The sequence below is a fragment of the Aquila chrysaetos genome, chromosome 13 (assembly GCF_900496995.4).
Source record: "Aquila chrysaetos chrysaetos chromosome 13, bAquChr1.4, whole genome shotgun sequence".
In the NCBI taxonomy this organism is placed as follows: domain Eukaryota; kingdom Metazoa; phylum Chordata; class Aves; order Accipitriformes; family Accipitridae; genus Aquila; species Aquila chrysaetos.
Window position 1 is genome coordinate 12,394,781 of NC_044016.1, and position 15,145 is coordinate 12,409,925.

Sequence of the window (15,145 nt, forward strand, 5' to 3'; positions counted from 1 at the left end):
TGAGCAGCAAATAAAGCAGCTGTAGTTAGTCGGGCATGCTGAGAAGCTGCAGGCTGGTTGCTCTGACCTCAGTGGTAGACCAGGTGTCAGGAGAAGACTGTAAGGTCATGGCACTAAGTGGAAGGTGCATATAATATAGCCAAAGTACAGCCTTGGATACCTGTCCTGGTGGGTTGAATCTGCTGCATTCCTTTGTCCGGGAAAATCGGTTATGGAGGAAACCTAGCTGTGTCTCGGGAAAGCCTCTGAGGAAAGCCTAGGGCAACAAAGGGTGAGTGCAGTCTGCAAACCCACCAAGGGGGCTGACAAGGAAAGCACAGTACTGGCAGGAGAGCAAATGGGACTGACTGCCCGGGAAGCTCCTTAGGCTGGAGGTTATAATGGGCTGTAGCCCTCTGAGTTACCATCTGCCCAGCAGCTGCTGTAGTTTCATTAGCGGAGCATGGCTGCCTTCTGGAAGGAGTTGTGAGATGCTTCACCCTGCCTAGGTTGTCTCTGCCAGTCTCACAGGGTACCCTTGTGTTACTGTCAGCAGCCTTAAAGTTTTAAAGATTTAGCTTGGAAACCTTATTATTATGAAAATGTAATTTTTCTTAAAATGGAATTTTCTTCAACCAGCATGAAGTAATAAGTAGTTCATAACCTCCAAGTACTCCAAAAGCAGTACACTATTGTATTTGGAATCATTGTCGTGCTTTTTAAACCCTTATACCATGTCAGGACTCATACTAAACTTGCAGTTGTTCTTGGTGTCAGTGGTTATTGGTGTAACCATTCAAGGCAAGCAGGACATCTTCAGACACTGAAGACCTTTTGTAGGTCTCTTATTTTTACCAAGCAATGTTGGGCAGGATTTGATCAGATTGAGGAACTCTGAGAATAAGTAACCTGAGCAAAGGGTGCTAAAGTCTGGGCAGACAGCACCAGCAGTGGAGTGCAAAGTGTGGGTCAAGAGACATTGGCAGTTGACAAGCTTTGGGCTCAGGACCCAGAGCTCACTTGCTCGCACATCCCTGGTGACCACCTGGGATATTGCTGTCTGGGGTGCCGGGGGCTCAAAACCTGCCTGGGGCTTGAAGGGGTTAAAACCACGTAGTTTCCCCAAACCCTTACAGTCAGAGGCTCCTGTGCTGAAGGGTTCCTGAGTCTCCCAGTCCTGTAGAAGGCTTTCTCCATAGTTTGTTCTCTGTGTTTTACCATTTCATAGCACTATTGGCGATGGGTCTGTGGCAACGGGCTGGTGGAGCCCAGGGTGGGCTAGGTGTCGAGGCTGGTGTGTGGTGTTTTAGCGCGGGGCCCACGGTAAGGCCATGCGTGGGGAGGGTACTAAAGGGGAGTTATTTACCTCCCCAAGCCTCAGCTCTGCGTATGCCCAAGGCCCTGGCAGGCAGCAGTGGGACTGGGCAAGCACTGGGCTCGCTCTTTAGGCAGCCTGGTTCTGGGCAGGTGTTTGCTAAGACAGGACATAGGCCGTGCCCTTACTGTGTTTGCAGCACCGTCATGAGAACAGAACTGGATCAAGGGGTGGCCTTGAGGGAGGATGCCAGGAGGTGGGGGAAGGCAGCTGACAAATCGCTGAAGTAGCCTGGAGCAGAGATGTGACCAAGTGAATGTTATTAGCCTGTAATTTCAGCATAAACTACCATCTCAGCACAAAACTACTACCACAAGAGTAAAGAAACCCATAACTATAAATTAGCTGTAACATCACTTAAAGAACTGTCTCATAAATGCTTATTTTTATCTCTGCAATTTGGCTTACTACAAGGTAATCCTCCCACATACCTGAGCCCTTAAAACAACCTTAACTCTTCCAGCAGTGGTCTGAAAAAAGTCACCTAGATCTTTTTTCCCTAAGACTTGCTATTTAAATTCTTTTACCAGCAGTGTAGATGTTTCTGGTCTTCCTAGTATCATTTGCAGTTGTTCTATTTTTGCCACCTAATTTTGGAAACTCAAATGCACTAGTGCAGGGATGGAAGTTCCGCAGTCCATAAAAATTAATTAATTTTGTCAAGAAAGATCAGCTCTAGAGGGAGTGCTAATACAATTTAAACTTCACAGGTCATAACTGAAGTTATGTTTCTATACTATTTCTTCAGTAAACTTTAATTTTTCAGTGGTTGGCTCAGGTACCTGTCAGCAACGACTGACCTCAGCTACCCAACCATATGTATAGTTTTTCTTAAATCCCTGTGGATAAAGAGATGCACTTTTTTTGCCTGTAGACTGGCTGTCGCTGGGGAAGTCATATGCCACAGGTAGCCCGTTTCATTTGACCCGTTTCTGAAAGGCACTGGTATGCAGGTACCTAAGGTTATTTACACTTAGACCAAACTGACCCTGGATATGATGAAAGGTGGTGCAGCCTAGCTTGTGGTCTAAATTTGCCTGTTAAATACTGAAGACAGCTTAACTTGCTCTCACCCAGACCTTTGTGACTCCCAGCATAAGGAACGAGGAGTTTTTTTGAGTGTCTGTAAGTGTGTTTGATTCCCCTAACTGTGTAGCTTTCATTCTGTGGTCATCAGTGTTGGGTACTGAGTGCACATGCTTGTTTCCTCCCAGAGCAGTAGTTTCCAAGGCCGGCGATGCTGCATGAGGCTGGAGGACTGACTTTTACCCTGCTAAAGCTCATGGGAGTGGCATCAAGGCTGCCTGGAAGTCAGGCCTTGACACTCTTGCTCAGTCTCTTGCATGGTGTCTAAACTACATGGGTCAGATCCATTAGACGTTTTCTTTTCCTTTTCTTCTCCTCCTGGGCATTAGTGGCATCCCTGAAAGCCTCTCAAGCTTGGAGCTGGCAGTGCTTGCCCCCCAGGCTGGAGATGCCCGAGCTGAGCTGGTCCATCTGCAGTAAGCTCAGGCGTAGGTGACTTGTGCCGTGGGCAGCTGGGACTCATCTCATTCTCTGATGCTCTGGCAGCACCTATGCTTGACATGACTGCATTTGTTGAAAGTGGAAATCTCAAATAAAATGGTTGTCTTCATCTTTTCTTCCTTTTACATGCAACTAATGAAGGAACTGCCCCACAGGCAGGTACTGGTGAAACTACTGAATTCGGTGCATGTGCACACACCACCACTGTGCATCCTTTGTCTGCAGGGGGTTGGCAGAGACTCCTACTCCAGAGGGTCACTCTCAGAAGTCCCTTAAGATGAGAAACAATCATCTATTGCATGCAGATTTCCCCTCATTTCTCAGAGGTGTTACAGCCTCAGAGTTCTTCACAGGCTTTGTGGAGAGCAGGGTTTCAGCTGTCCCTGCAGGATTAAAATACATGCCTTGACTAACAAGTGGCTGTGCATGGAGAGAGTTATTTTGCAAAGCAATAATGGGCAGTGCTATTCAGGGAAGTGGGGGATGGACTATAAAGTGCAGGCAGGAGAAGCTGTGACAGACCATGCATAGCAATCTCCTTGCTCTTCACAGCTCCTTGAGGAAAATCGTGCCAGCATGCCTGAGGAAGGCAAGCCTCTCCTTAGCAAGTGCGACCTGCAACCAGCTCAAGGGTTAGCAGTGACAGAGGAAATTAAGCGGATGTGTGAGGAAAAGGACAGGCCCTATGTTATTGCTATGACTAGTAACAAAACTGCTACAGATTTTCATAGTTAAGCTGTTTTTCTCCTGACCTGTGGTAAGCTGGTTATTGCAACTAAGCTGCTTTTAGCTCTCAGATGTGAAAGAGATATGTGAGCAAAGCATTGCTCGCCCTCTAATCAATGAAGAATTAAAGAAAGAGCCACTTAGCATAATCTTACTGTCCCCAGTAATAATGACTGCTGGGAGGGCATTGTTAGCCAAGGAGGGGGTTAGGGGAAGGCTGTGTATGTGTGCAAGAGACTTGATTACTATGGCTTTGTGGTAGCCATTAAAGCCATATATTATGATATGCTATGCTTGCTAGTCTCTTAGGCAGTTTTTCAAAATCACTTGTAAACTGTGTCAGTAGCCATCCCGTGTCTGTCCAGCTCAGTTTCAGAGCCACCACCTTGGGGTTTTTTTTGGTCATTGCACTCTTGTGGCTTTTAGGGTCTATCAGTAGTAGTGTAACCACACCCGACTAGAAGTGCCTCCCCTTTGGTTCAAAATGGCCAATGTCTTTGGCAATTTCTGTCTTTGTCAGCTGTTTCCTAGGTCCCTCAACTAGCTTTTCCTTAGTGTTTGGAAGTCTTTCTCCCCCTCCCCTCACCTATTTTTTCCTTTGGTAAGTGGGGTGTCTACTCAGTCTCTTCCTGGTCTCTGCAAACTTCCACTTCTCTAGGACTGTCACAGAGGACTTGCTTGGAGGATGGCACTTCTGGCTACCACACAATTACATCAGGTGCCATGTGATAATGAAGAGCAAATTCTCAGGTCATGCTGAGGAATGTGTCTCCAAGCTGAAAGTATAACTGACTACATATGTTTAAAGTGCTTCAGGCACAGCCTGAGGTCTTCACAGAGCTGGGTGTCTGACCAAGTTGCCCCATGCCTTGCCTACTGGTGCTGTATAAGCAGGATGGAGCAGAAACTTTGTGAGTAGGCTTGTTCTTGAGACACGTATTTCAAAGTAGCAGGACAAAGAACCATCTTCAAAGACTGAGAGTGAAGCAAATCTATTTATTTCTCATATGATAAATATCTAAACTATAGGAAATAGTATCTATTTCTTAAATGGTGCAAGCACATGTCATACTGCTGATTCGGGGCCAGGATAGCAAGCGTCTGAAGGGAAGCAGCATTTTACTTGCATACTACTCTTGGTGACCATTCTCAGAAGCTTCACATGCTGAAGTCTCACCTTAACTGATCTGCAAAAGGTGTATTTGCTCTTTAAACTCACACCATTAGGGAATGCATGTTCCACGCAGTGTACAATAGGGATAACCAGCCTGCATTGCGCCCATCCTGCAGGCTTAAGGTGCATAGTAGTGTTTCTTCACAGAAGTGGAGCACCTATTTTTCTTACACCAAACCGTAGTTCTCTAAGACACAGTTCTCAAGCCAAAAGTCAGTTGCAGCTTTATTTATAGAAACAGAAAAGGATACAAAACTATGAAAGTTGTATAAAGCACTGAAAAAAAAAAATAAAACAATTTTAGTTCAGAAATAAGCATACTCTAGATGACCTTCAAGGTCATTTCCATATTGGAGTAGGAAGTTTTGCATGCATACAAATTGGAATCTAATCACTTTAGTAGCCCCTTGTTCCATGTAATAACAGTAATCAATAAGACTGAAGAACAGACTCATGACTTTTTGCTCCAATGCTAATTCCACTTAATTACAATGTTGCAGTTAAGTTTGAGAAAGTTCTTGCCCTTAGCTCAGTTCTACTCCAAAATGAAAGGCCAATCTCACATCCTTTTAGTAAATTCAGAGGCTGAGAGCAACATACTTTGTGGCTGAGATGATTCCTTCAATCATAGTAAGTCAATCAGGAGGGCCATGTCTCTGGCCAGGCAGCATTCAAGGTGAGTCTTATTTTCAACAGTCCATGGTATCTCCTAGAAATGACTTCCAGGGGAAATCACAGCTTTCTCACAGGGTGTGGGGGAATCTTTCCCTAAACATAAAGGGCTGGAGCTTCTGCTTTGAAAAGGCAAGAGATGGGCTTCGTCTCTGGATGGGTAGAGAGCTGAAGCCTCTGCCCTTATTTCTTCAGGAATAAATGAAGGGGGAAAAGGCGGCTGCCATAGTTCTGAGCAGCAGAGACATCAGAAATGCAGGCACTAAGCTGAAGCCTGTCTCAGGGACTGAATTTCTTTTTGAAGGGATAAGCTATATCAGACTTGGCTGAAGCTGCAGGAGTGACGGATGGTAGGATGCTAACTGTGCCTCCCAACAGGCTGGAATGGCTGCCAGGGGGCACAGAACAAGTTTTGACAGGAGTCCTTCTTCTTTGGGTACAGGAGACTGCTCTTGGAAGAAGCCCTCTCCAGGACTGGTGGCCTTTTGCCAGGCCTAGGGGGAATGTCGAACTTTAGAAAGACTGAAGGTCTCCTGGCTGGTCTTCAATATCAGTTTAAAAAATAACAGCTTGGGAGACACCCCTTGTGCCAGTCAGGAGTAGGGTCTCCCCTTCCCTCAGAAAATGGCATGTGCTGAACCACTCCCACAGCCCTGATGCTTGCAGGCAGGCAGGATCTTCCCAGCTCTGGGCAACCTAGTCTTTTGGCAAAGATGCTGCTGTAACAGGTCTGGCTTTGGGCACAGGACATGGAGCTTGGGCTAATTTGGTGCCACTGCATTGGACCATTCTGAGTTTTTTTAAAGTTCTTAAAATGCTACTCCTAGGGTGACTAATATTGCAGGAGCTGATTGCCTGGACACCAGAGAATGAAGTGAACTGAACAGATTTACCATTCAGCCAGACCTGGGTTATCTCCCTTCATAACAGAAGAATGCAGGAGGCAGACTGAACAGTTCCCTTGAAGGTGGGATTTGCCCCATAATAAAATTAGTATTATATGCTTTAGCTCTAACACAAGGCAGAGACCACTTAAAGCCCAAGGGGCTGTAAGGTCATATTTGATTAAAAAGAAAAGCTGTTCCTTAAGAAAAGACCTGCCTCCCTACTCCCTGTTTTTAAAGAAACAAATAAAACCATTCCTAAGACTACCAAAAAAGGCCAGTGTTTTAAAGGTGAAGTTTTAAATGAAGACATTAAAGAGAAAAAGCAGACTTTGCTACAGTAGGTAGAAAAGTAGCTTAAGGCTGAACTACTGCAGTCAGTGAGAGTAGCAAAAATGTTCTAACTTGTATCAGAAAGCAATCAAGAAGAACTGATGAGCATCATGCCCTTCCTTAAGTGCAGGGCACAGCCCTGTATGCCCCTGGACAGAGGCTGTGAGAGATCAGGCTTTTTGAATTCTGCAAGGTAGGAAAACTTTTTTTTGTTCAATATCTCAAAATAGGCAGGAAAACACTGGAAGAAACAAAACCAATCTTCAACATATAAAATACCTATTCTGAGATGCTTCCAATGTACACAGAGTCACAGAGATACTGTTTTACAAAAATAACATAATTAAAAATGCTTCCATAATTTCTCCCCACCCTCAGCCACAGCCCATCAGTGTTTCTGGTTCAATTCCTGCATTCACAATCCAGAATCCATTAAATGAGCTTTTGGTTTTAACACACTGGCCAAAGACTTGGTCTAGCCCATCCTTCTGCAGATAGGATATCCAGTGTAGAAAAGCCATCAGCCTGTCTTAAAAATCATTGTTTTTGCGTCATTCCTAATTCACAGCATACGTTTGCTCCCATTCAATTCCAACGTGAGAATAGCAGTACAGGAACCCAAGAACAGTCAGTGTCGCCCATGGCCAGCCTATAAATAGAAAGACAGACAATCTTAGTCAGAATAATTAATGACTGCTTCAAGTAGAAAAACTCTTGGGATGACCAACTTATGATGCTTCTAATTAATTTTATTAGCAATTCAGTCTCATAAGTAAGTAGAGCCAACCCACAGAATCTGGTAGGGGAAATCTGGATTGTCTAAGCTTCAGGGATGCCTCATCCCCTGTGGCCCCAGTCTTTTCCATTTTCAGGGAACTGGACTAGGTTTATTCCTGCTCTGCACCTCCAAATGATACTTGCCAATTAAAGAGGTCTGTTTCAATCCTCTCCTTTGTAGTGGGTTTGTCTATCAAGCAGATCTCTGAAAGAACCCTGATGCTTTAAGCTGGCTTATGGTACTTCCTAGGCTCAAAGGGATGCATAGCCACAATGCAGGTGATTAAAAATCAGAACAAATCCAGTTATCTGTTCTGCAAAAAGACTCCGGGGAAACCTCTGATTAAGGCTGTTTTGGATACCATGCAGCTGGGTGTAAAAATTGATGTACACACTCTACAGCCCCACGTCAACTAATGGGGTCAGAACACCATTGTGCCAGTGCAAAACAGACAGCCCTATTTGCCTGATGTATTCCTGCTAGATGCTTTTTTTAACTAAATAGACTGACTTCTCCAATATACAAAACTTTTGCTGGGGAAATGACATGTTTTGTTATTATTTCAAATTCTTTTTAGTGAAAGTCACCATCTTTTCGCTTGAACTTTTAACAGCTAAAAGCAGTAAGCAGGAGGTCACAAGCCCAAAGGTCTACTGCTTTCCAGTGGAGTTGTAAATCACTTGAAAAATCCATAATCAGGTAAATGATTTTGCTTTTCTTGATACCTTTCCTGGCAGCTCTGTTCCCTTTCTCCATCCTCCTCCTCTCCTTAGAATTTATGAAATTTGGAGTTTATAGGTTGAAATCCTCAGCATTAGGCCCTTATGTTTTTCAGTGTGTTTTGTCTGGGTGAAGGGGGGAGGGAGAAAGGTATTTGAGGGGGTTTGGGCAGCTTTTTTGTTGCCATTGTTGACAGAAGAATTTTGGTTATGTTTATGACTGGTTTTCTGCATGCTGTCCTTGAACTACCAGCACCTGCTCCTGAGAGAAAAGCTTCAGTGCTCCCTCTTGGGGAAAACTCTGGTCTGAAGGAACCTGCTGGCAGACATGAGATTCCCCATTGGCCTGGAGAACGGATGGAAAGAAGTTGTAACCTCCCCACAACACGATACTTCAGGAAGAGCTCTTTCTGAAGGTATGTTTACAAGGTATTTTGCAGGCTGCTTTTGTCCAGGCTTCAAGCTGATTCCAGTCTGGAGGCTGTTTAATTGTGCTAATGTCCAGCTGAGCCTTAGCTTAATACCCTGCCCTCAGCAGGGCCCATGGCCTCAGGCTTGGTCCTGTACCTCTGGGCACTGCGTGTGCTGGGACCCTTCCATGTGCTCTGAGAGCCTGGGCTGTGTAACACTTCACCCTGGAACAGGTTCAGAAAAAGTTATTTCTGCCCCCCTCTCCTGTGAATAGCTGTGTGTTTGCTTCACAAATCTCTAATTGTTCTGGACTTGTTTAGTGGTGAAACACATACGGTCTTGTAACTAGAATGATTTTCATGGAGTCATTTACAAATATTAATCACTTGTATAATTTTGCTTTAGGGTGTTGTGAGGACATTTTGTTTAATTATTTGTTCTATGAAACAGAATTGCTGAGGTATCTCCAAAGGGATTTTTAACAATAAAATAGTCTTGGGTTTTTTTTTCAGTGAAATTAGGCTACTGTACATTGGGTTTCATCTTCAACAGCAAGTTAAAGCCCAGCTGTGCTTTGTCTCTGATAAAATTGCATGTGAAAGTATGTCAGTAGATCTAATAAACACATACCTCTTCTGGCAGCAATACTGTGGCGGCTGCTTTACTGCTTTATACAGACAGAGCTAGAAAGTTAAAAAAAGACTAAGTCCAGAATTGCGCCTTTTTTTTTTTTTTTTTAAGAGGCACTTTTGGAAACTTTGCTAAATATATATTTCACATTTTTTAAATACTTTAAAGCTCTGGCACACAGAAAATGTGCCAACAGTAGCCTTTAGTCTGACCTGCTCGTTATCCCCAGCCAATGTATAAGAGATCTTGTCAGAATACATAGGTATGCACTGGAAATCATTTCTAGATGCCTTAGACTTATGATAAGGTTCCGCCATGGTGCCCACGGCCTGGGTTCACGGGGCTCTCATGCTGCTGTAATCAGGCTTGTGGTAATCCTCCTGGAACACAGGGAGTGTCTCCTGTACAGTAACAGGTGTTAGGGGTTGCATTCAGCAGATTACCTCCTCCTGATCTAATTAAGATTAAAAGGAAGGGGGAAGACTAAGTGACTCACTATTGGTGAGAGAAAAGGGGACTTTTAAAATTTGTGTTACAGCTATTCTAGGAGGAGCTGCACAGATCCCAAAGCATTTCCTTCTGCACAGGTGGGAGGCAGCCAGCTCCGAGGAGGGGTGGAAGAGGGGGCACCTCTGTCTTGCTGGCCCTTCCTTGCCATACAGGAACCACGTGCACTGCTGCTGGGCAGGAGGAAATGCCTGTGGTGCTTTCGCTGTAAGTGAGTAAGGCAAAGGCATCGTGTTCTGCTCCTATGCAATCCCAGATTAACTCCAGTCCCCTCAAGGCAGACTTGCACAAGTGCATCCACACCTGAGAAGTGGCCCAAGGACAGCCTGAAGCAAGCAGGGGCTCTTTAAACTTTTTTCACTCATCTCTTCCATTTTAGCATTGGATATAAAATAAACTTGTTGAAAAGACTGAAAAACTTGGTCTCCAGAAGGTGATGTTGTAGGGAAGGACACATCAAGCAATGCTAATCCAGCAAGGATGGAATTTCAAATTCTGCCTAGCGTGTAAATGACCTGTGTGTTGTCCTTGTATGCGACCTCTAAAATCAAACAGCAGCAGGAGCTGCTCTCTTGCAAGGTAAGTTCACAGGAGCCTTTTCCTTGCTTAAACAGTTTCTCCTTGCAAGCCCAAACAACCAAACAGTACTGACGGTCTTGGATCCGCAGTTCCAAGGAAATTCCTCTTTTTGCCCTGGGTCAGCAGCATAAGGTATGTCTTCCCTCAGGCCTTTTGCTGACTTCCATTCTGCTCCTACTCTCAAACACCATTCAAGGGACTCTTCTTTCTGGTGGCTCCCCAGCTTTACCTTATCACCCTAAAACACTGCATCCTCCCCTATGCTGTACCATTCTCCAAGCTCTGCTTGGAAGGGTACGTGCCTGCATTCTAGATTGGTATGTCTCCACAAAGTCATATACATAAAATGTACTTTTAGAAATGTTACTGGGTTCAAATCAAGCACTAAGCTGTTGGGAAATGACTGAGTTAATTTTGTCTATTCACAAACATGTCACATACCACCTTAAATCTTACCATTTCTTGACTGTCTTCAGTAATTTGATTTTAGGCTTGAAGGCCAAGTTTCACAAGACAACTCATTTTCCTTATCTTTTTTTATGGAAAGATGAATTAGTATTCATTAACTATTCATTTGTAAATCCAAGAACAAATTCATATGCTGTTTGCAAATTCAGCAATATTTATGAGCTTTATCTGCACAAATTTCTCTTAAGACAGCTGGACTTCCCTTTTAGAAAAGGAACGCTGGGTGAGAAACATTAATTGAATCATGACCAAATTCTCTGCTTATACAGGTATGCTGCTCCACAAAAATCAAACACAAACTCCTTTGTGAAGAGCACTGTGAATTCTGTGGCAAGGTGACATCGGTGCTTTATCCATCTATCACACAATCTCATTCCAAAGAAGTCTCCAGTCCCAACCAGGCATGAGGCAACACTCTGTTGCACACAGCTGATCTACCGTCCAGTAGTCTTGCTGGTTTAAAACCGCATTTTGATATGTTATGTACTCAGCTTTCAGCATAATGAATAGGAAAGTTGTTTTTATTACATGGTCAAGACAGAATTAATACAAACTAGCAACAGGAACAGCTTTTGGAGTTACTCCTTCCTTTGAACCTCCCATCTCCTCTTCGAGAACACTTCTGGATACTTTGCAAAGGTCATGTTTCTGGCACACTCTGGATTTTGAAGGGTGTGAAGTAAAACTAAGCTTTCAGCTCAGACATAACAGCCTGGATCACAGCCCTCAAAAGACCAGTTATGTCCTCATTACCTCAGTTCAAATAATTTGAACCAACATTTAATCATGTATCCATAAGGAAGCTCTTTCAAATTTCCTAATCACCTACAGTAATGACAAAGAATCACACCAGCAATGTTTTGGGCATACCCAGGTTTCACATTGTCATCAAAACACTCGGAAACAGCCCTTTGTTCCTTCCAACCTGTGAGATGTAAGAGAAAGGGACCATAGTTGCATTTTGCATTTTACAAAACTGCCTTAGTAGCTTTGGGACCTTAATGCTACTTTCAGATGTGACTTGGCCACACAGTCCTCAGAAGTCTTCAAGTACAGAGTAGTAACTAATCAACAGAAGTCAGAAAAAGTCATCTCTTTTTGAAAACCTTGACTTCAGGAGTGTACATCTTACTCTGACTTTGATTTGGCAGTATCTAAGTTGCTCTAAGACTTAGCACTCAGAAAAATTTATCCTTAAACAAAAGGTCATGTGAAAAGACACGGAAGTAACACCTCTGTAAAGTGGAATTAAGGAGGTGCAATGGTGGGGAGGAGGAGGAACAGGCACCGATTTGTCAAGCAGGATAAAAAGCCAAAGCAAACCAGCACTTGAGGCCAAGACCTTTCTTGCCTACAATTACTAACATCCTTAAAAGATCAGTAAAATTGCTGCATTTTCAGGAAAAATAACACATTCAAAACTAAAGACCAGTTGAAAGAAACCTATTATCTAGCTCAACATTTGAAGCAGAGGATAAACTCTGGATTTTTTAATTTTAATTTCAGGTCTGTTTGTCAGTTCCAGATGGACCCCTGCTGACCATTATAGCAGGGTATGTCCAACAGCATGTATTGCAAACATTGTGCAGTCTGATACCTAATTACTCTTTAGGTATTTGGAAAAGGAAATCCTATGTATTTTCAGCTGTGTTAGCATTCAGCGTGTAGATGTGGGACTGGATAACTTCAAAGCACATTAGAGGTGATCTAATTGGTTTATACAAAATTGCTCTATGCATTGTGCATCAAGTTTTCCAGCTGCTCCATACACACAGACACGATACACGCAACTCCACTTAATGCTGGGTCTGGGTAACACTGCATTATGCAGTATGCACTGTATTTGCACAGCTGAACAGAAAACCAGCATTCACTGTACTATCTTTCCACAGATACTGTTGTTCTTCCAACAGACCAAGCTCAGTGTTTCAATGAAGAGAAATGGAAGGGACTTCTGTTTCTCCTGGAGTTTATTCCTCTTCTGAAGGTACTAAAGCAGAGGATGAAAGAAATTATAATTTTCAAATCTTGGTTTTATTGGTTATTTCTGAAGGATATTCTTGTCCTTATAATACACCCTTCAAAATACAGCACTCAGATGGTAAGTAGCAAAATCACCCTTTATAGAGAGGAGTTTCCTACAAACTCCTTTAAAGTGCCTCTAGATACTATTTCCTTCCTATCTGCCTCCCTTGCTCACTTATAACTAACACAGACAGGAAACCAAGTATTTTCAATTATCATGTGAAGAAAAAGAGCCAAGCACAGCCTTTGTTTTCTAGATGAAGTAATTTTCTAGCTTAAGTAACTTTACCATTCATTTACCATTAAGAAATCCCTATGAAACTGGAACCTATAATAGTAAACAACTATTCCAGGTGTAAAGAAAACAAAACAGAAGCAATTATGGAAGTATTAGACCTATTTGGAATTCAGTAAAGTTAGCTTTCATGCTTTTATCTCTCTCTCTCTCTCTCGCTCTCTCTCTCCCCCCCCTCTCTCTCTCCCCCACTTCTTCAGTTTCTAATAAAATTCTGTCATTGCCTCAGATTGCTGGACTCACCCTTAGCAAGCTCTGGAGTGGTTTATTAGTGGCTGAAAGCATTGCCCTAAGCACTTTTGTATTACAGCTTATCCCAAGAACAAAATTTAGAGATGGGAAGATGCAAGCAGAGCTCGTAGGAAGCTGGCAAAAGCTCTTGTATATGTTGAATTATACCCTCTCTGCGATAAAGTAAACTTACTGCAGTATCATGTAGTAGGGCCAAAAGCAGAGAAGAATCATGTAAAATATTAAATGAAGACATGTAATTCACCTTTTGTGTGGCTGCTGCATATCTGCATTGTTTGCTATACTGTAGGTACAGCAACACAATTACATTAAATTTTCTGTTGATGTATCTCAGTCACTCAGCTGTACCCCATCCCAATCACATCTGCCCCACCTCCACTGATCTCTGTATACTGTGCTTGAGCTGATGAGAGTAGGCAGTGATCTAAAGCTGATTTAAAGAATTTTTCCCCATTTTATACTTCTACTGCTCTGCAAGCTCTATACCACCTAGAGAATTTGATTAGAAATGCAGTTTCTCACCAGTCTGTATTTTCTTGAGCAGTGCTATTACAAGACTTTTTCTGTGTGCATGAAGTGATGTAGAAAAAGATTTGGTCAGCAAAGCAGTCTTCTAACTATTTAAATTCTTCCTAATCTGGCATTGATGATAATTTTTTTTTTTTGTATAATCCATATTTGAGGATAGGCCCTTAAAAATACAAGTGTGCACATTACTTGCTGTAGCTGCTCCTCTTCAAATCCAGCAGAATTTTTAATACTTGAAATCTTAGCCTAAAGGCTAATTAAGGCTCCCAGTTTCTGGGTTTAAAATGTAGAATGAAGAGGCTACTAGTTTGTATTATTCAAGTGCTTAAATTCAACTGTGGTGATTTTCTAAATTAATGGCTAACTTAGGCATTACTGTCTGTGAACAGCCTGTATCCTTGTGTAGAAGCTTTTACTAATGAGCATTTTATTTCTGCATACTTCCAGTTCAGCTACTGATACATAAACTGCTGCTGCTAACAAACAGCCCTGGATAAAAGAGCTGATGCAGAGAATTTAACTTCCATTTAACTGGCTGCTTGGCTGTCACATGGGAGCACTCATACCAGGGATATCAAATCACCTCCAGCCATTCATTCAGGGATAACTGCAAGGATGGTGAGGCAAGATGCAGTACATAGAGCATAATGAATTCAGTTGTAAAAGAATACATACGGAAAGCAAAGCCTTAACCTGAGCCACGGCAAGGTTTTTTTGCTGCTACTTTCGGCCTCCGTGCTGCACGTGTTGTGGAGGACAGGCAATAAACTCTGCCAGCAAATGCACAGCCCTCGAAGTCCCAGCTGGGCATCTCCATCCTCCCACCCCATGTAAAGCAGCACACAGATTCACAGGGTCTGTATATTCAAGATGCCACCTCGTCCCATTATTAGCCCCCCAGCAAACAGCTCCCCCATCTTTCCCTTCTATCCACTACATAGCCTGGGAGCAGAGCAGCACAGTGGCTTAGCCAAGGGGAAGCAGCCTGGGAGACTCCAGGCTGACCTTACTTACTGCTGTAGATTTCCAGGTGTTGAAGATACTTAAGCTTCAAGTGTGGGTAAGGTCTAAATATTCAGAAAAAGTATTGCTGTACAAGAGGAGGTATTTCAAAGGAAAACTAGGGAAATACTATAAGGATAACTCAAAAGCTGTCCCATGCAGCATCTGGAAACAAGACTGAAATGGACAAAATCCTTAGCTGCCAGGTCTAGACCTGAACCTCAGCCAGGTACACTGGCAGTAACTGCAAAAGCTTCCTCTTCAGAAGACCTGACGCAGTT

At 43.1% G+C, this 15,145-nt stretch overlaps 1 protein-coding gene across 2 annotated transcripts in view; it reads right to left on the reverse strand.

The window, feature by feature from the left end:
• Nucleotides 1-4,993: 4,993 nt before the first annotated feature.
• Nucleotides 4,994-15,145, reverse strand: part of HHAT (hedgehog acyltransferase) — a 185,164-nt gene continuing 175,012 nt past the window's right edge. For both annotated transcript variants that reach the window (XM_030035714.2, XM_030035713.2), the window contains exon 12: nucleotides 4,994-7,319. In XM_030035714.2, the coding sequence (XP_029891574.1) occupies nucleotides 7,228-7,319 (92 nt within the window). In that variant the 3' untranslated portion in view covers nucleotides 4,994-7,227. The remainder of the gene's footprint in view (nucleotides 7,320-15,145) is intronic.